Consider the following 22,500-nt stretch of genomic DNA (forward strand, 5'->3'; position numbering starts at 1 on the left):
TAATTATAGGCTATATGAAATATCTAAATGTCTATTATAAAAATCGAAAGTCTTACATGATCATGCGCTATTTATTTTTTGTATTTTATATACACTTGGTTTGTAATAAAGGCTTTAACTTGTTACTCGCAAATGACGTTAACTTGTTATTATAGAGTTCGTAAGTTTGTCTTCTCTCTCGCGCGCGCGCGCGACTTCAGAAACTCTGACCAATGAGCGCGTGAGTGACGGCAAGACTGGACAGCTCGAGCCCGTTTCAGACACACACACACACACACACACACCTGGTGATGATGAGCTCATGTAGTGAAGATTCCAAGCAGTATAGAATAGAATAGAATAGAATAGAATAGAATAGAATAGAATAGAATAGAATAGAATAGATGAACGGTCAGCGAATGTTGTGGAAATATTGATCTCAAATAAAAGGTGGTGAGTAAACGTTAATATTAATATGTTTTTGTGAGTTTTAATGTGGAATAATAATAATACAATTAAATAGGCCTACTATAGCATTTTGAATGATCATAATTATAAGATATAAATGCTAGTTTTGATAAAGTAACATGTTTAACTGTACCGCGTGTGTGTAATCAGGTAATACACGAATTACGCGGAATATTATTCAATACATTTCACATTTATTTGTATAGCGCTTTTCACAATATATGTCGTTTCAAATCAGCTTCACAGAAAATGCATGCGTTCTACAATTTAGAGTTCTGTATTTGAGAAATTATGCACATAAGTAATGCGCATTTGCTTTTGTTTATTGCCGGGGACAGACTGCTAAAGTTTCGCTGCTGTGTTTCTGAGGCCTGCGCGGGTCAGATGCGCGTCCACGCGTCTGTGTTACACCTGTCCCGATGAGCTCTGCGTGTCTCGCTGGATGGACTGACACTTTAACGGGATTTGAACTCTATTAACGGTGAGATGAAGGAGAAATCAAAGACAGCGGCGAGAACGCGCCGGGAGAAAGAGAACAGCGAGTTTTACGAGCTCGCCAAGATGTTGCCGTTACCGTCCGCGATCACATCTCAACTGGACAAAGCGTCCATCATCAGACTGACCAGCAGCTACCTGAAGATGAGGCTGGTGTTCCCGCAAGGTCAGAGCTTTCTTTAACACACACACGACCCTGAACGCTTTCAGCAGCGCGCCAAAAATAAAGCGTCATCGTTCCATCACATTCCATTCCGCGGAACGTTCTTAACAGCGCTACAACATTATATTCTCCACACTGAGGGAGAAAACCCTCTTCGGAATCACTGGGAAAACACCCGTTTGGAAACTTTATTTTTAATATTAATACCAATAATAAGGAACCATTTTAGGCCGGTGCTCGAGATTTATTTTCGTAAGTTCTTCATGATGTTTCAATAACATATCAGAGTCAGAGGGGAAAATACTTTGAAATGCCACATAAACTCTTCCGTTTTCTATCATATTATCTTTTTCATTATGCCGAAATTATGTTTATTTATGGGTTTTGAATTGACCTGTCAGATCTGCATTCAATACGAAATGTCTAACAGTAAATCTGCTTTCAAACGATGTGTATTTTTTAGAAAGCGCTATGCAGATAAACTTGAAAACGTCTTCCAATTACTGTATATCTTCTAGCGCTTGTTTCATTATAGCTCGATTAGGTTACACTTTATTTTTATATATTGTCTTGTTTTCCAGTGCAAATATTTAAACATTCTTAAATCAAGATACATTTATGCAGTGTCATTGTTACACATGTTACAGTTACAGTAAAAACTGTAAATTATGCATAATTAAACGCAACTAACCAAACCGACAATAATTACGATAATATATTACAATAATATGGTAAGAATACCAGTTTGCATGCAATATCATTCAGCATAACGGACTGTTTTTTTCTGTTTGTTTTTTAACAGCTAAAAGTCACTGGAACATTCAATATACAAATGCGCTTAATAAGCTGATAGATCGATTTTACTTTACAGGAAATACATCAAATAGCCTAATTGTTCAGATTCTAAATGTGTTCCAGTGTGTTTGAAATGCTTGCAAATAAAAATATTGTAATTTTCGACACCGCTTGATATTTGGGTTTTTTAAAGCAGGAAAATAAAGGTGATTTGTATTATACTTTGAACCATTTTTTTGACAGATAGATAGATGGATGGATAGAAATAGAGAGAGAGAGAGAGAGAGAGAGAGAGAGATGTGGCGTTTGTGGGAGGATGAGAGAGAGAGAGAGAGAGAGAGAGAGAGAGAGGAGAGAGAGAGAGAGAGAGAGAGAGAGAGAGAGACGTGTTGTTTGTGAGAGGATGAGAGAGAGAGAGAGAGAGAGAGAGAGAGAGAGAGACGTGTTGTTTGTGAGAGGATGAGACAGAGAGAGAGAGAGAGAGAGAGAGAGAGAGAGAGACGTGTTGTTTGTGAGAGGATGAGAGAGAGAGAGAGAGAGAGAGAGAGAGAGAGAGTGAGAGAGAGAGAGAGAGAGAGAGACGTGTTGTTTGTGAGAGGATGAGAGAGAGAGAGAGAGAGAGAGAGAGAGAGAGAGAGAGAGAGAGAGAGAGAGAGAGAGAGAGACGTGTTGTTTGTGAGAGGATGAGAGAGAGAGAGAGAGAGAGAGAGACGTGTTGTTTGTGAGAGGATGAGAGAGAGAGAGAGAGAGAGAGAGTGAGAGAGAGAGAGAGAGAGAGAGAGAGAGAGAGAGAGAGAGAGAGAGAGAGAGAGAGAGAGAGAGAGAGACGTGTTGTTTGTGAGAGGATGAGTTGCCCTGATCTCTCGCGGTCACGAGCGTGCCTGCGCACCCTGCGCGCTCATTACACCGGGCGCGCGTGAGGCTGTCTGGTCTCCGCGAGCACGAGTCACTTAAGAAACAGATGAAATTATAATTGATGCTCGAGCGGATGATTTTCTTCTTTCTTTGAAGCCACATCTGTAAGAAACATCATTTTCATTAATTAAGCAGCTTAGTTTACAGCGATGCCAAGACAATTATCAACGTGAAATTTGGTAAAGCATTTTTTTTTCAAGTGTTCGTCACACCATAATGTTGTTTAAATTTACCCCAAATCTGTGGAGAATGAATGTTCGATCTGAGACTCTGTAAAGTCAGATAGCCTAATAAGAATATTAAAATTCAATGACAACACACTTTAAAAACTAATATAAATAAAACCACTTAGTCGAAAAACACACTTAATTTTGTGGCCTGCGTTCATTTATTTTTTCTGTGCCTACAATCTAATACAAACAATATCGTCACTCTGCCTTTTCATCTCCATATTTATCAGGATTGGAAAAATACAAATGTGGAGAAAACGCAAACTGAATAAAATGCACTAAATGCCAAAATAGACCTAGAATAATAATAGCCTGATAATATTTATAATTAGTAGTAGTAAACTAATACACAGTAACAGTGTATTATAATTGCAATAGATTTCTTAACCTTAGTTCCACATTTTCTGTAAAAAACATATATATATATTTTTTTTACATTTGGTCAGTATAGTTCCCATATAACTCACCGCAATGTGCGAACAATTACACTAATGGATCAATTCAGAAACCGGGCATTAGTCCAGCAGTGTGTGTGTGTGTGTGTGTGTATCGGCCTACATGTGCCATGGGCATACAGGCTCGTGAGCTAGTGTGTATTAACATGTCAGTCACGTGATTTACGCGTGTTTGCGGCTGATGTCCGTGATTTGCTTTCCCGACGGCACTGTTTGTTCACGAGCTTAGATTCACTCACACTATCGATAAAATTACTCTCTCTCTCACACACACACACACACACACACACACACACACACACACACACGCGCGCACGCACGCACGCACGCACGCACGCACACGCACACTTAGCATACGGCTAAGTGAATGTTATAATAAGGATTATGAGTATATAGACATTATACAATTACAGATAATAACAATACAATTATTATTATGATATTTTATAAAATATTATAAAAGGCTTGAATTAAAAACAGATTCAGTTATGGCTGAATGTAAACATGTAAGTTGTATATGAAATATACCAAAGTGCACAAAAACCCAGTTATGTGATTATGAGTTATTGATAAAGATGTGTGTTAATATCTGCAGGTTTGGGGGACGTGTGGGGTCGAGCCCGATCTGTAGATAACACCGCGCAAGAGCTCGGATCGCATTTACTCCAGGTAATAATCAGCAAGATGCTACAGGTAATGTTAAGATTTTTTTTTTATTATTATCATTGGCTTTAATAATTTAGAAATATTGCAGGAAATGTTTTACATGTAAATAATAACATCGTTTACACAATCTTAAGGTGTCACTGTTACAGTGTAATTATATATGTAAGTACTGAGTAATAATAAGTAACAACATGTACTTACTATAGGATTAGGGTTTGGTTGAGGGTTATTTGCATGTAATTATGCATAATTTACTGTTATTACTATGGAAAGTGCATGTAACAAGGACACTGTAAGATAGTGTAATCGCAGGAACCCTGTAACACACATGCCTGGTTCTCCTGTCTAACGCAGCTTGTTTACAGAGTGTTCTGTGTTGTTTCTGTCATGACCTGTCTGATATTCTTGATCTGCAGACGTTAGACGGCTTTATATTTGTAGTTGCTGCAGACGGAAAGATCATGTATATTTCTGAGACGGCGTCGGTTCATCTGGGACTCTCACAGGTGAAGAACACTAACATCTGATGGCGGCCATGTTTCATATATATATATATGTGTGTCACGTCTCAGTGTTTGTCTGTATGTTCATTAGTCACATGTCTTCCTTTGTTCTGTTTTCCCGCCACTCATTTGTTTCCATGGCAACCCTCATTAGTTCATCTGTCTCACCTGTTACCTGGTTAGTCTTGTCAGCTGTATCTCGTTTCTGTGTGTGTGTGTGTGTGTGTGTGTGTGTGTGTGCTTGTGTGTGTGAACCTTCTGCCCGTCTGTACCGGTTTGTGTTATATATTGTTAGTAAACACTTTTTGCATTGGAACTTTTGAACTCCTCATCTTCTTCTGCACCTCACCGTGACAATAAATATGTGTATATATATGTGTGTGTGTATATGTGTGTGTGTGTGTGACCCTGGACCTCAAAACCAGTCACAAGTCGCACTGGTATATTTGTGGTAATAAATTTCTATGGGTCAAAATTATAGATTTGTCTTTTATGCCAAAAACTCAATAGGATATTAAATAAAGATCATGTTCCATAAAGATATTTTGTAAATTTCCTTCCGTAAATATATAAAAATATATATTTTTAAGAATGGATACAGCAAAATCATTTTCGATTTTTTTGCACCCTCAGACTCCAGATTTTCAATAGTTGTATCTCAGCCAAATATTATCATATCATAACAAACCCACACATGGAAAGCTTATATATTCAGCTTGATGTATAAATCTCAACCCTTGTGACTGGTTCTGTGGTCACATATGTATATATAGCATTGGAGGATTATATGTTTGTTCGGAGCGTTTGACTGTGGCTCTATTAAAGCTAGCTTCCGCCACAATAAAATATTTTTAAAGATAATTGCGACATTTTTATCTCACAATTGCTCCAGTAGAATTACAGAAGTCCTTTTTACACAGGTAGAGTTGACGGGAAACAGTATTTATGAATATGTTCATCCGGCCGATCATGACGAGATGGCCGCGGTTCTGACGCCACAAACGTCGTATCACACACACTTCGTCCAAGGTAAGAAATTAGACACGGTTTGCTTAATCTAGAACTTAATCTAGAACAACAGAGAAATTCCCACACATTTCTAATTGGTCGATGTCTTGTTATGGAGGTGGGCATATGCAAATGAATTAGCTCATGTGACATCAAAGATCCCGCAGTGTTTTTGATTGATTAATTAATGCTTTGTTTATAATGAAGATGATGTTTTAAGCTCTGAAACTTGCAGAATGTTTTAATGGTACAAACACTTCTTATATGTCAAAAGATCACGGCAAACTTCATTTCTCTTGTCATGACTCCTTTAATAATGTTATAAGACCGTTCTATAAATGATATTTAAACATTGTTTTATCTTAAAGTCCCCCTGTAGTCAATAATTGTATCCCTTAAAACCATATTTGATCACCAAAATTACGTATTTAAGCATTATCCCTTTAAAATATCTTGAATGTAACTCGACACCCTTGCCTCATTTAGTATCCGCGGTTATATGAATATGCAAATGAGCCCCGCCTCCACTCACTCACTCAGAGATCCACTCGTTGACGATCACACGTTGATCTGATTGGTTACAAGGTAGTTTGTGACGTCAGAAACACCAGAGGTGTTTTTGAGACTGTCTTTGGTTCACTGCAGTTTTAAGGAGAAAATACTCAGCAATGCTGTCGACTTATGAATTTACACATGATTTGTCTTAAAGAATATTAAAAACACCACATATAAACAGTCATAAACAACATTAAAAGTTTGATTTTCACCACAGGGGGACTTTAACATTTAGTGCATGTTTATGGCAGCATTTCCTGATAACCCTAACCCGGAAAAATCCAAAACTCAGTAAATTTTTCTAATTTTAGAGTATGAAGTTGAGCGATCGTTCTTCTTGAGAATGAAATGTGTTTTGGCCAAACGTAACGCTGGACTCACGAGTGGAGGATATAAGGTACAATGTTATGAATATTTAGAGTTTTAGTTACATGCTGCATTATGTAATACTTATAGCCACTGAGAGAGTTGACCTTTGACCCTCAGGTGATCCACTGCAGTGGCTATCTGAAGATCCGGCCGTTTGGGCTGGACTCGTCTCTGTTCGACGGCTGTTATCAGAACGTGGGTCTGGTGGCGGTGGGACACACTTTACCGCCCAGTGCCGTCACCGAGATCAAACTCCACAGCAACATGTTCATGTTTCGGGCCAGTCTGGACATGAAGCTCATTTTCCTGGACTCAAGGTGAGCGTGAGCTGTAATATACAGCATACACACCGTCACACTGCAAAAAACATCTGTGTTTCTGTCTCGGTTTCCAGTGCAGATATCTAAACATTCTTAAATCAAAATGAATTTACTTTTTCTGGAATGTTTCAGTTGATGTTTGTTTTTAAATGTAACTTTTTTTAAATGTTGTTTCAGAACGCTTAGATTCAAAAGTAACGTCCCATAATGTTTGAGGAATAATACAATGTTAATGTTCCCTTAATGTTCAATAAAAAATTCTTGGGATATAATATTTTTGTTAGCTTGTAAAGTTTTGTTTTCTGAAAAATGCATCAAAATGAAGTGAGTTTGTGTTTAAAACAAGAACAAATATCTGACAATGGAGTCAGAAAAAATAATCCTGTTTTTTTTTTTTTAATTAAGTTTATTTTTCTGAATCCATTGTCAGATATTTGTTCTTGTTTTAAACAAAAACTTGCATTTTTCACATCTAAATATCTTCAGTAATTTTGCTTCTCCAGTAACGGTATCTTGATTTAAGAAAGTTTAGATATTTGTGCTGGAAAACGGGACAGAAACTCTGAGGAAGAACTTGATTTGTTTCACGGTCAGTGCTGATTCTTGTGTGTTCTGTGTCTATAAGGGTTTCAGAGCTGACAGGATATGAACCACAGGACCTGATTGAGAAGACCCTGTATCATCACGTGCACAGCTGTGACAGTTTTCACCTGCGCTGCGCTCATCACCTCTGTGAGTCTTCCTAATACAGTACAAACATACTGTATTCACATATATATATATATATACCGTATATATATATCGCACTGGAGGATTATATGTTTGTTCGGAGCATTTGACTGTGGCTCTATGGAAGATTGTTTCCACCACAGAATAAAACATTTTAAAAGATAATTGCAACATTTTATTTCACAATTGCAAGTTTACATCTCAGAGTTGCAAGACATAAAGTCAGAATTGTGAGATATAAAGTCAGAATTGCGAGATATAAAGTCAGAATTGTGAGTTATAAAATCAGAATTGCGAGATATAAAGTCAGAATTGTGAGATATAAAGTCAGATTTGCGAGATATAAAGTCAGAATTGCGAGATATAAAGTCAGAATTGTGAGTTATAAAATCAGAATTGCGAGATATAAAGTCAGAATTGCGAAATATAAAGTCAGAATATCGAGATATAAAGTCAGAATTGTGAGATATAAAGTCAGAATTGCGAGATATAAAGTCAGAATTGTGAGTTATAAAGTCAGAATTGTGAGATATAAAGTCAGAATTGCGAGATATAAAGTCAGAATTGCAAGATATAGTCAGAATTGCAAGATATAAAGTCAGAATTGCGAGAGATAAAGTCAGAATTGTGTGATATAAAGTCAGAATATCGAGATATAAAGTCAGAATTGCGAGATATAAAGTCAGAATTGTGTGATATAAAGTCAGAATATCGAGATATAAAGTCAGAATTGTGAGATACAAAGTCAGAATTGTGAGATATAAAGTCAGAATTGCGAGATATAAAGTCAGAATTGTGAGTTATAAAGTCAGAATTGTGAGATATAAAGTCAGAATTGCGAGATATAAAGTCAGAATTGCAAGATATAGTCAGAATTGCAAGATATAAAGTCAGAATTGCGAGATATAAAGTCAGAATTGCGAGATATAAAGTCAGAATTGCGAGATATAAAGTCAGAATTGCGAGATATAAAGTCAGAATTGCGAGATATAAAGTCAGAATTGTGAGTTATAAAGTCAGAATTGCGAGATATAAACTCAGAATTGTGAGATATAAAGTCAGAATTGCGAGATATAAAGTCAGAATTGTGAGATATAAAGTCAGAATTGTGAGATATAAAGTCAGAATTGCGAGATTTTAATTCAGAATTGTGAGTTATAAAGTCAGAATTGTGAGATATAAAGTCAGAATTGTGAGATATAAAGTCAGAATTGTGAGATATAAAGTCAGAATTGCGAGATTTTAATTCAGAATTGTGAGTTATAAAGTCAGAATTGTGAGATATAAAGTCAGAATTGTGAGATATAAAGTCAGAATTGCTAGATATAAAGTCATAATTGTGAGTTATAAAGTCAGAATTGCGAGATATAAAGTCAGAATTGCGCACTGGAGGATTATATGTTTGTTCGGAGCATTTGACTGTGGCTCTATGGAAGATTGTTTCCACCACAGAATAAAACATTTTAAAAGATAATTGCAACATTTTATTTCACAATTGCAAGTTTACATCTCAGAGTTGCAAGACATAAAGTCAGAATTGCGAGATATAAAGTCAGAATTGCGAGATATAAAGTCAGAATTGTGAGATATAAAGTCAGAATTGCGAGATATAAAGTCATAATTGTGAGATATAAAGACAGAATTGCGAGATATAAAGTCATAATTGTGAGTTATAAAGTCAGAATTGCGAGATATAAAGTCAGAATTGCGAGATATAAAGTCAGAATTGCGAGATATAAAGTCAGAATTGCGAAATATAAAGTCAGAATTGCGAGATATAAAGTCAGAATTGCGAGATATAAAGTCAGAATTGCGAGATATAAAGTCAGAATTGCGAGATATAAAGTCAGAATTGCGAGATATAAAGTCAGAATTGCGAGATATAAAGTCAGAATTGCGAGATATAAAGTCAGAATTGCAAGATATAAAGTCAGAATTGCAAGATATAGTCAGAATTGCAAGATATAAAGTCAGAATTGCGAGATATAAAGTCAGAATTGCGAGATATATAGTCAGAATTGCGAGATATAAAGTCAGAATTGCGAGTTATAAAGTCAGAATTGCGAGATATAAAGTCAGAATTGCGAGATATAAAGTCAGAATTGCGAGATATAAAGTCAGAATTGCGAGATATAAAGTCAGAATTGCAAGATATAGTCAGAATTGCAACATATAAAGTCAGAATTGCGAGATATAAAGTCATAATTGTGAGATATAAAGACAGAATTGCGAGATATAAAGTCAGAATTGCGAGATATAAAGTCATAATTGTGAGATATAAAGACAGAATTGCGAGATATAAAGTCATAATTGTGAGTTATAAAGTCAGAATTGCGAGATATAAAGTCAGAATTGCGAGATATAAAGTCAGAATTGCGAGATATAAAGTCAGAATTGCGAGATATATAGTCAGAATTGCGAGATATAAAGTCAGAATTGCGAGATATAAAGTCAGAATTGCGAGATATAAAGTCAGAATTGCAAGATATAGTCAGAATTGCGAGATATAAAGTCAGAATTGCGAGATATAAAGTCAGAATTGCGAGATATAAAGTCAGAATTGCAAGATATAGTCAGAATTGCGAGATATAAAGTCAGAATTGCAAGATATAGTCAGAATTGTTAGATAAAAAGTCGTAATTACCTTTTTTATGTTTTATCCTGTGGCGGAAACAAGCTTTCATAGTGGCACAGTGTAATGGAGAGTTTATTTATATATATATATATATATTTACATTTACATTTAGTCATTTAGCAGACATTTAGCGACTTACAACTGAGGACTAAAGTAAGCGAGTCATCGTGAAGAGGGAAGAACGACGCAAGACGTGCTCAAAATACAAAGTTCAGGGATTGCTCACAGTAGCATAAGCCAGACAAGGGAAGATTTAAAAGGGAAGGAAAGATTTAAAAGAGAAGGATTTTTTATTTATTTATTTATTTAATTTTTTTTATGTTAAGTACTCATGGAAGAGATGAGTTTTCAGTTGTCTTTTGAATGCTGTCAGGGATTCTGCATTACGGACGAGGGTGGGGAGATCATTCCACAAGCATGGAGCCGTGAATGAGAATGTTCTGGACAGTGATTTTGTGGCTCGCTGAGATGGTACCACGAGCCGTCGCTCATTGACCGATCATAGGCTTCTGGTAGGGATGTAGACTCGAGGAGCGAGTGAAAGTAGGACGGAGCTGAGCCTGTGCTCGATCTGTAAGCAAGCGTCAATGCCTTGAACTTGATGCGAGCCGCGAGTGGTAGCCAGTGCAGAGAGATGAGGAGAGGAGTGACGTGGCCCTTTTGGGCTCGTTGAAGACGAGACGGGCTGCAGCATTCTGGATCATTTGTAGAGGTTTAGTTGCACATGATGGAAGTCCAGTTGCAGTAATCAAGCCTAGAAATAACCAGGGCCTGGACGAGAAGTTGTGTTGCATTCTCAGTTAGGAAAGGCCTGATCTTCCTGATGTTGTGCATTGCAAACCTGCATGATCGAGCTGTCTTTGTAATGTGGTCTGTGAAGGTCAGTATATATACATAAATATATATATTAATGCATATATATAAATCATCCGATGGAACCCTTTAAGGTCCCATATAGAACCTTTTCTTCTAGGAGTGTAACATTATCTAATGTAAAGTGAAACATGAGCCATTCAAGAGCAGTTTAATGTTTCATACATGTGATTTGTGTGTGTGCGTGTGTGTGCATATGCGTGTGCATGTGCGTGCGTGTGTGTGTGTGCGTGTGTGTGTGTGCAGTGCTTGTGAAAGGGCAGGTCACCACTAAGTATTACCGCTTCTTGTCGAAACACGGCGGATGGGTTTGGGTTCAGAGTTACGCCACAATCGTCCACAACAGTCGTTCGTCTCGACCGCACTGCATCGTCAGCGTCAATTACGTCCTCACGTGAGTCCCACACTCTTCACACACACTCTTCACACACACACACACACACACACACACACACACACACACACACACACACACACACACACACACACACACACACACACACACACACACACACACACACCTGTGACCAGGGAACAAAGCGACAGTATTTCAGGGGATTTCAATCATTTACTCACCATTGTGGTTTTCCTTTATAGAGATGCATTTAACTTTATGATGTATAAACACGTCTTCATACGCCAAATTTGAATATGCATGTATGCAAATGAGATTTGAGAGCTGCAGATTTTTAGTTAATATAAAAGAGTGCGGGGTCAAACTGAGGTCATCTGAAACTCACAGCACAATATCAATATCAGAAAGGATGTAAAACCTGCTTCTCATTATACAAACGTACAGTTTCCTGATAAGAGCCGAATAAAGGCTGTTTACTGTCTGGAGTTCAGATAGAGGCTGCGGGGTCAAAGGTCACCAACACAAAACCACAGGTGTGAAATCAATGAGACACATTTCACAAGCGCTCAGGATTCATGTTCAGGGGTCAGGGGTCACGACTGCCACAGTCAGTGACATCATCATAATAACATGAGGGGTAACACTATATAACACTGTTCCTTTATTAATGAATAACTGCACAAGAACAAACGAGTAACGCACTATTAACATTCTATAACTACTAACTAACAAGAAACTCTGATTAGAGAATTATTAAGTACTAAAGCTCAGTTGAATGTGGTGGTTCACTATTAGCTAATCAATAGCTAATATTTTTTTCATAGAGAACAAACTATTATATACAGGTTCATAATTAATATCAATAATTATAATGTATTGTATAAGGTAGGTAATGCTAACCCATTAGTAATGACTCAAGTGTTATTACATTTTTCTAAAGGAACTACTAATTATTTGGATCAGTAAATTTAAAAAAAAAATGTTTTATTATGCAATCAAATACTTACTGGTGACTGATACAACAAAAAACACCCAGTCCACGTTCATAAACAAACACACAAAACATATATAACAGTGTGTGTGTGTGTGTGTGTGTGTGTGTGTGTGTGTGTGTGTGTGTGTGTGTGTGTACGCGTGTGTGTACGCGCGTGTGTGTGTGTGTGTGTGTGTACGCGTGTGTGTACGCGTGTGTGTGCGCGTGTGTGTGTGTGCGTGTGTACGCGTGTGTGTGCGCGTGTGTGTGTGTGTGTGTGTGTGTGCGTGTGTACGCGTGTGTGCAAGTATAACTGGGTGTGTGAGTGGAAATATCTTAACAGAGGAACATCTTACAGATACAACAGACGTAATAAAATTAATAACTAAATAATAATAATAAATAAATAAAACAAAAAACAAACAAACCAATGACAACAATAATAATGAAGATGATAATAACAGTAAAATGTTTAAAAAAATAAAATAAAATAAAAAGTAATAACTGGAGGATGAGGAAGATATGATAATATAGTCTTATATAAAAATACAATAAAGTAAGAATATTAAAAGTAGTAGTAATAATAATAGCAACTAGTCTTTTCATCAGGAATGGATCAGGATTTTAAAGTGCAGATTATGGGAACACACTAGTAATGGCTAAAGTTATCAAATCCATCAGAAGGAATTACTATTAAAAATCTTACAAAAAGCTTACAATAATAACTCTATAATAGGGAGTTATAATGCTATTCACTTTAGATACTGATCTAAATAATGAGTAGTTCCTTTAGTAGGATGTAGTAACACTCGAGTCCTTACTAGTGGGTTACCGTTACCTAATATTATACATTATGCATTTTTCATGTTAATTATGAACCTGTATATAGTAGTTCCCTTTCAGTTGATAACGTCGGACGTAGTCGACGTCGACTAAATGGGGATCGCGTAAGAGAGCCTATCATCTTCGAGTACTATTGAACGAGCCAATGTAATTGGCGTGCGTGATTCGCATCACACACTCCGCCCCCGCGGCGCGGGTATAAATACGGAAGTGGATGCACGCAGTAGTTGCCTTTCGCTTCGGAGCCGATCGTTTGATGTCTCTGAGAGTGCTGTTGTCTACAACGAGCGAGTGTGTCGGTGTTCTTCAGGAAGACTCTCCCAGTGCTGGTGTCTACAGCGCGAGTGCAGCGGTGATCGCGAGTTTGGAGCTCTCAACTGCTGTTTTAACAGCAACAAATTTCTAAATGTTTGTGTGTGTTGACGGCTGGTTAGAGGGCGGAAAAGTGAGTGCTTCACTGTTTCAGTTCTCTGTTCAGTTTTGCCGTGGTCATTCCCCTGTGTGCTCCGGCACTGGTGACGGTCCTGTATTCTGAAAGAGCAACACGGGTGCGTTTGCGTCTTTTTCAAGATGTCATTCCACCTGTGCGTTTCTGGATGCGATCGTTCCCTTTTCCTCTTTGACGGTCACAATTGTTGCATCACGTGTTTGGGCTATATTTTATAAATATAGTATATAAATATGTATGCATATGTGCTTATAGTTTCAGCATGCTGAGGCAGCTTTTGTGGACGGTTCATGTTCTCATTGCGGGAATATGACTGTCGCGGTGTTGAGATCGAGACTCGCCTTCACACCGCAGCTGATGGAATTCCTGTTGAGCATACTGTTCCCTCTGTAATGGACTGATCAGCTGTTTCAATGGGGGTTCCCCCTGAGGATAAGATGTCGATAGCAGCATCGGACGGTGAGCTGGCCTCTGGAAATGACGACTTGGCTGTGTTATCTCCTTCTGGGAGTGTAATGTTGCCCAAGCCAGATCCAGAAATGTCAGCTTTGCTGAAATGGGCCGCCGGGCTGCCGGGCTCGAGTGGAAACTCCACCCTGTCCCGTTCAGTCTCAGTTGGAATCTGGAGTTTGGTATCTTGGGGCGGGCCGCGCTGGTTCTCAGCTCACCGCCCCAGTGCCTTTCTTTCCCGAAATGCATGGAGAGCTTATCAGGTGGTGAACAGCATCTTTCTCTGCCAGAAACTGCCTGAATAGCTTTTCCCCCTCACTACCCTTGATGGAGGAACGGTGAAGGGTTGCAAGGTGTGTCCCTCCATTGGAGCGGTCTGTCGACACAGGTACACCTGTGTCCGACGGCCGCTGCCTTTTGGGGGGATCCTCGTCTCCCCCATAAGGCCTGTGAGTTTTCGTCCGTTCCGACGGGCAGAGCTTACAAAGCCTGTGGGCAAGCAGCTTCCTCTTGCATGGCATGGCGTTGCTTCAGGTCTGTCAGGCCAGGGCACCCATGGCATGCACGAGGGTAATCCAGACCGTGCGCTCATAGGTGAGCACCGAACTGCATCCGACCTCGCCCTCCGGGGCACGAGTGTCGTAGCGTGCGTGATATGTCTGGCGATGTCCACCTTAGTGGTCCAGGAGCGCCATCGTTGGCTCAGCCTGGTTGATATGGCGGATGCGGACAAGGTTCGGTTCCTGGTCTCCCCAATTTCCCAGGTTGGGCTGGTCGGCGACGCGTTGGAGAATTGCAGCCAACAGTTCTCTGCCGCTCAAGCGCAGACGGAGGTCATCCGGCACATCCTGCCCTGGCGGCCAGCTGCTGCCTCCACCCGCCGCCGGTGGCAGCTCCTCCGCCTGCTCGACCGCCGAGGGCGTTCTCCGGCGGCCGCTCCTGCTGTGCCTCAGGCAGCAGCCTCCACCCAGGCCTCAGCATGGAGCCGGCCGCAGTAGAGACGCCCAGCCCGCTCCAGGCGCTGCCAAACCAGGTGGCAAGCGACAGCGAAAGCATTCCGGAGCGGGCCGCCCAGGGATGGATGAGGTGCTCTTGGAGCTGGCACGATCACTCCCTCCCCCCTGGTGAATGCCAGGTGGAGTCTTTGTTTGCGTGTGTGTGTCTGTTCCGCCGCTGGCTCCTCAAAAAAAAAAAAAGGCGGAGCAAACGGTACCCGCACTTCAAAGAGAGAGCAATTTCATCTGGTCCTGGGTCCCAAGAGGGTGACTCTGTATAGCCTTACACCCCTCTGCTCCCCCTTGGTCGCCAACTGGCCAGCGTTCGAGGACCCGGTCATCCGCCTTCTCACACGCCCCCTGCCGCTAGTGGAGACAGGTAAGTGTTGCACAGCACACTAACACCACTCTCTCTACTTTGCTGCCCCACCTCAGGCTCGGCTATCCCACTCAAGTCAGTGATAATCATCACATTAGGTATTTCTAACACTAACAGTGCTCTCTTTCCTGCAAGATGGGTTGGAGTAGGCTGTTTTCCTTCACCCTGTGTTTAAACGACGCTCATCGTGATGCAGAAGTATGGAGAAGCACGTCCTGATCGTCAGGTTCCTGAGGAGCAAGGTAATGTAAATCCTTGCGTCCTTCTTTATCCTCTTGGGCCTTATCTCTGGTGCAACTGCACTGCAGAGATCGCCCCTGAGCCACTGCAGGCAGTGAGTTAAAAATTCTGTTATATCAGTTCTCCTGCTTGTGTGGTCTCTACTAGAGGGTAGGGACTTGCTCGCTTTCGGTCAACGTATTATGCCTGGAGTTCGGGCCGGCTAACTCTCACAAGCTGAGACCCCGGCTCGGATTGTGCCCAAGGTTCCTACCTCTCCCGTAATAGGAGCAGGTGGTGAGCCTGCAAGCGCTGCCCCGGAGGAGGCAGATCCAGCCCTGGCTTTCTCTGTCCGTTCACTTATAGCTGTTAGACGTGTACAGAACCCAAGCCATAGACCTCAGACCAGCTCTACAAATATCTGTTAGGAATTCAGCAGAGAGGGAAGGCTGTTTCCAAGCAAAGTTGGCAACTTAGCGCTTGCTTTCATTTCGGTAAAAATTCCGAGATGCAACATGTCCACTTAGGTGTTGAGCTCCTCTATGATGAGTGTAAAGTGCTCCGCCTGGGTGTTGACAATATGCTTTGCTAAACAGATTCTAGAGTTGGGGGCTGGACGACACTAAGTTGAACCGCTGCTTCCCGTGGGCTCCCTTCTCATGAAGCCAGTTTCACCGTGAGCCCGGTTCATATGTGTATTTTCCACATTTACCTCCCTTTGGGTAGGATGTGTTTCCGCAGCGTCCCTTCCTTCCAATGTACGGGAACGCTTTCCCGGTGGTCCTGTAGGAACAGCAGTGACTTCCCTGGCCTGGCGCTGTCCTTCCCCGCCTTAATTGCGGGGGCATCAGGAGGCTTTTGTCTAGGCACTGAAAGGTGGCAGCTTTAGTGGCGCTTTCAAAGGTTATCCCCATTCAGTAGACGTCGACTACGTCCGACGTTATCGACTGAAAGGGAACGTCCTGGTTGCGTATGCAACCCACCATTCCCTGAAGGAGGGAACGGAGGACGTAATCCCTTTGCCATTACCGCTGGACCACCGCTGACTCCGGGTTACGCTCGGCTCCTCAGCGAAAAAGCAACTAGTGCGTGCATCCACTTCCGTATTTATACCGCGCCACGGGGGCGGAGTGTGTGATGCGAATCATGCACGCCAATTACATTGGCTCGTTCAATAGTACTCGAAGATGATAGGCTCTCTGACGCGATCCCCATTCAGTCGACGTCGACTACGTCCTCCGTTCCCTCCTTCAGGGAGGCTCCCTGAGAGGTACGATAAATATTAGTTATTGATTAGCTAAAAGTGAACTATCACATTCAACTGAGCGCTATTACTCACTAATTTATTAATCAGAGTTTCTCGTTAGTTAAGTCGTTACTAGAATGTTAATAGTACGTTACTCATTTGTTCCTGTGTAGTTATTTATTAATGAAGGAATAGTGTTATAGTGTTACCACATGAGGATGTGTGTGTGTGTGTGTCTGTGTGCGTGTGTGTGTGTGTGTGCGTGCGTGTGTGTGTATGTGTGTCTGTGTGTGTGTGTGTGTGTGTGTGTGCGTGCGTGCGTGCGTGCGTGCGTGTGTGTGTGTGTGTGTGTGTGTGCGTGCGTGCATGTGTGTATGTGTGTCTGTGTGTGTGTGTGTGTGTGTGCGTGCGTGCGTGTGTGTGTGTGTTTAGGGACACTGAATATAAAGGCCTGCTGCTCTCTCTGGACCAGTTGAATCCCAGTAAACCTGCGTTCCCGTACACAAACCATCACGAGCGCGAGGACAAGCCTCAGGTGTCCAACGCCAGGAGCAAGACCTCGGTTTCTCCTTACTCACAGGTATCACACACTCTCACACACTCACACATTCTCACACTCTCTCACACACTCTCACACACTCAAACACACTCTCACATCCTCTCACACAATCTCACACACTCTCACACACTCACACAATCTCACACACTCTCACACACTCACACGCTCTCACACACTCACACACTCTCACACACTCTCAAACACTCTCACACTCTCACACACTCTCACACACTCTCACACACTCTCACACACTCCCACACTCTCACACACTCACAGTCTCTCACACACTCACACTCTCTCACACACTCTCACACACTCACTCACAGTCTCTCACACACTCTCACACTCTCTCACACACTCACACACTCTCACACACACTCACACTCTCTCATACACTCTCACACACTCACACATTCTCACACTCTCTCACACACTCTCACACACTCACACACACTCTCACACTCTCTCACACACTCTCACACTCACACTCTCACACACACACACACACACTCTCAGCACTAATAATGTTGCAACACAACACTGTCAAACCACACACCTTCAATATTTCTCACATTATCACAGTTTACTCACTATAGTTTAGAAAATGGTAATAAATTATGAGAAGAGCTCAGAGTTATGAAATCAGTTGATATTTCACACACACTCTCACACATGAATTATGTTGAATATCTGTCAGCTGGTAAATTTAACTACACAATTAGATAATACCAGTTTAGCTCAACCAATCACCAAGCAATGCTTCATGTTGTTCAGTCTGTGGTGTAAAAATGTGCATTAGTTATTAAAGAAAAAACACTTCAGCAAAACATGATCAGCTCAAAGTGTCCCAATCATTTACATTTTACTGGTAGTCACTGTATGAAGAATATTTGGGTGTAATATATCACAGTTTATAGTTTATTTTGCTCTCCTCACTCACATAAATGAACTATAGTGTCCTGCACACACTAGTACAAAAAATTATATCTGGTGTCTGAATAATTTTTAGTCCCAAATTTTGTAACTGTAATTTTACAGTTTTTTATAATTTCATAATTAAACAGAACACAGACATATACTATGTAAACACAAACTTTTGTCTGAATAATATTTGGTTTGACTGTACATGGGAGCACATATATTCAGACACCAGATATAATTTTGGGTATTTTTCCAGCAGTTCACAGGCTTCCCGCCGGATCGCTCGGACTCGGATCCCGACAGCCAATGGGACGGCAGCCCTCAGACTGACTCCGCCTCCCCGCAGCGCCCGGATCCGGGAGACCCGTCAGAACCGGCGGGAGTTTCTCTGTGTTACGGCCTCGCTCCGGCTGACGTGATGCACGTGACCTCACACACACACACACACACACCGGTGTGTGAGCAGGGAGCTCGTTACGGGAGAGAGGGATGGTGGGACGCCACACGAGACGGAAGAGTGTTTCATCATCCTCACGGTCAGTGATTTAAAATGTGTCACATGATCCTGCAGAAATCTCTCTGATATGTTGATTTGCAACTTTTCTGAATCAAAAAAAAAAACAGCCTGTTTGTGGAAAGCATGAGAGTTTAGGATTCCTCAATATTCAGAATTTTTTTAATTTAATGCGTCCTTGCTGGGAATCATAATCTTTCATCAAAACAACTTTTACATGATGTCATCTTGGCCACGTGTTAATTGGGGTGTGTTCCCTTGATAAAGTGATTGATATTCATATTTATATCTAAACTATAGAGCTGGGCAACGATTAATCGCATCCAAAATAAAGGTTTGTTAACGTAATATATGTGTGTGTACTGTGTATAATTATTTTGTATTTATAAATACACACACATGCATGTATATATTTAAGAATATATAAATTTGCATGTATATACTGTATATATTCATATATAATTAATATTATATATTAATATAAATATTTTATGTGGAAATAACACATTTTTCTTAAATATATACATGCACACGTGTGTATTTATTTATACAAAATAATTATACACAGAACACACGTATATATTATGTAAACACAAACTACACAAAAATCACAAAATCGTGATTAATCGTTGCACAGCACTAATATAAACACGTTTTTTTAAAATTACCATTTATTCACAACTTTACTTAATGCACTCTAACACGTGGATTATAGACTAAAGATATACGTATAAATGTATAAACACAAAACTTCATAATCATTCATCAGTGAGTTTCAGCACGCAGATATTCACACACACACACACACACACACACACACACACACACACACACACACACACACACACACACACACAAGAGAAGAGAGACGAGTGTAAATGAAGGAAGAAGGAAGGACTGTTTGTTTTGCATTATTTCAGAACTGCTGAAACATAAATCAATGGAAAAATGAAGGGAAATCCCTTTATGACACTGTTCTCTCGTTACTGTTTACAGCAGAAACACGTGCAAGCCAAATCTCAAGAAAAGGGAACATTTAATTCTGCATGTAGAAAATTAAGTCTATTGAAGCCCATATCTGCCACATATTGACTGTCAGAATTTTGGTCAATTATGATGTAAAATGTCAAAATTATGAGATTGACATACTAAATTATAGTTATAACAAAAAGTCAATTATGAGATTAAAAATTGAAAGTATGACAAAAATGTTGAAATTATGAGATTGACATACTAAATCATAATTATGAGATACTAAATCATAATTATGAGATTAAAAAAATAGTGTAAATTATGGGATGCTAAATCATCATGACATAAAAAGTAGAAAATGAGATAAAGTCGAAATTATGACATACTAATTAATTAATAGTTAATTATGACATACTAAGTCAATTTTGAGATTAAATTATGAGGATCAAATTCAAAACTCTGACCAAAAGGTCGAAATTTTGACAGTCATAATTTTGATTTATGTCAGTTAGGACATAAATGTCAAAATTATTAGACCATCAAAATTATGAGATACTAAATCAGAATTATAAGATTTAAAAAACTGACACTATGAGAAAATCGAAACTATGACACTAAATCATAATAATGAGATTAAAAAATTGAAATTATGACAAAAAATCTAAATTGTGACACTAAGATTTGAGATTTAAAATTGACAAATTAAGCCACAATTATGAGATACAAAGTAAAATTTTAAATAAAAGAAAATTTCAATTATGAGATAAAAAGTGTCATAATTTTTTAATCAGAATTATTATTTACAAAAGCATGATTTTTGGGGGAAATGGGCTTCCACAGTAGTCTGTTTTAAAATATTTTATTTTCATGTTACTAAAGAACATTTTCCCCCGTAATTCTCATTACTTTGATGCGAGATCATTCAGATTTTGCCGTATTTGGCTGTACAGCGTGTGTGTGTGTGTGTGTGTGTGTGTGTGTTTCATCGACAGCTCACTGAGATACTAAATCAGAATCATGAGATAAAAAAACTGAAATGATGACAAAAAAATGTAATTGTGAGGTAGTCCAAATTGACACACTAAGCCACAATTCTAAGATATGAAGTAAATTTGAGATAAAAAAATGTAAATTATGAGATAAATAGTCAAAAGTCATAATTTTTACTTTTTATTTCATCATTATTATTTAAAAAAGCATGAAAAAAGCATGAAAAAGCATGGCGGAAACGGGCGTCTTCCATTTTAGAATCTTTATTTTTGCAATCTGGCAATATTTTCATTTTCAGTAATTCTCATTACTTTGATGCGAAATCATTCAGATTTTGCCGAATTTGGCTGTACAGCACGCGCGCGCGCGTGTGTGTGTTTCATCGACAGCTCACTGAGATACTAAATCAGAATTATGAGATAAAAAAACTGAAATGACAAAAATAATGTATTGTGAGATGGTCTAAATTGACACACTAAGCCACAATTCTAAGATATAAAGTAAATTTGAGATTAAAAAATGTGAATTATGAGATAGTCAAAAGTCATAATTTTGATATGGCATCATTATTATTTAAAAAAGCATGATTTTTGGCGGAAAACGGCGTCTTCCATTTTAAAATCTTTTATTTTTGCAATCTGGCAATATTTTCATTTTCAGTAATTCTTATTACTTTGATGTGAAATCATTCAGATTTTCTGTGTGTGTGTGTGTGTGTGTGTGTGTGTGTGTTTCATGAAAAGCTCACTGGGACGAGGAGCGCGCGCTCAGTTCTCCGGGAGCGTCGTCGGGTGATTCCGGAGACAGTTGCCATGACAACGGACCGTTTCCCTCAAACCCTCGGGAGGCGGAGAGGATGGAGACCCTGATCAGAGCCAAACAGGAGATGATTAAAGTGGAGGACGTTCAGATGAGAGATTATCCCTCCTCTGTGCTGTTCTCCTCCAGGGTGTGCCGAGGGGCCCCGGGGCCCCGGATCATCCTGAGCCCCGATCACGACCAGCACGGGACCAGGCCTTACGACGTGAACTCACACATGCACTTTCAGACGAGCGCCACACACACACACACACACAACGGCACATCCGTCATCATCAGCAACGGCAGCTGACGGGAAAACACGGAAAAAAAGAAGGAAAAATCCCTGTGTGGGTCAAATCTCAAACCGGAGACACGAAGGAATTATGTTTTGCGTGAAGAAAATGAAGTGTATTTTAAAAAGAATATCTGTGGCTTGAATTTTCATGTCGATTAAGGACATTTTCACATTAATTCTCATTATTTCGATGCACTTTTGCAGTGTTTACTGATCATTGCTTTCAAATTCGAAAATTGTATTTTCGAATAAAATTTTTACTGTAATATTATTTACAGTAATGAGAATTTTAAGAGATAATCATTTAAATTATGAGAATCAAATTCAAAACTATGACCATAAATTGAAATTTTGACTAATGTCAGTTATGACATAAAACATG

The 22,500-nt window shown here is 39.6% G+C and overlaps 1 protein-coding gene across 1 annotated transcript; it reads left to right on the forward strand.

The window, feature by feature from the left end:
• The first annotated feature begins 794 nt into the window (after positions 1 to 794).
• On the forward strand, positions 795 to 22,270 carry LOC143739998 (single-minded homolog 1-like). The gene is made up of 11 exons (XM_077232013.1): positions 795 to 1,108; positions 4,096 to 4,193; positions 4,583 to 4,672; positions 5,590 to 5,698; positions 6,544 to 6,629; positions 6,719 to 6,918; positions 7,547 to 7,653; positions 11,405 to 11,552; positions 17,499 to 17,646; positions 18,803 to 19,082; positions 21,766 to 22,270. The coding sequence occupies exons 1-11, from the start codon at positions 934 to 936 to the stop codon at positions 22,131 to 22,133; spliced, it is 1,809 nt and encodes a 602-aa protein (XP_077088128.1). The 5' UTR covers positions 795 to 933; the 3' UTR covers positions 22,134 to 22,270.
• The last annotated feature ends 230 nt before the right edge of the window (positions 22,271 to 22,500 follow it).

Source organism: Siphateles boraxobius, unplaced genomic scaffold (genome assembly GCF_051911475.1).
Source record: "Siphateles boraxobius isolate OS27281-9 unplaced genomic scaffold, OSU_SipBor_1 162, whole genome shotgun sequence".
Lineage (NCBI taxonomy): Eukaryota > Metazoa > Chordata > Actinopteri > Cypriniformes > Leuciscidae > Siphateles > Siphateles boraxobius.

Bases quoted from the DNA above. Each gene is read 5' to 3' on its own strand.
- LOC143739998 (XM_077232013.1), top strand. From the start codon at position 934: ATGAAGGAGAAATCAAAGACAGCGGCGAGAACGCGCCGGGAGAAAGAG. The intron at 6,919-7,546 runs GTGAGCGTGAGC...TGTGTCTATAAG, and splicing joins CTCATTTTCCTGGACTCAAG to GGTTTCAGAGCTGACAGGAT. The intron at 11,553-17,498 runs GTGAGTCCCACA...GTGTGTGTTTAG, and splicing joins AGCGTCAATTACGTCCTCAC to GGACACTGAATATAAAGGCC.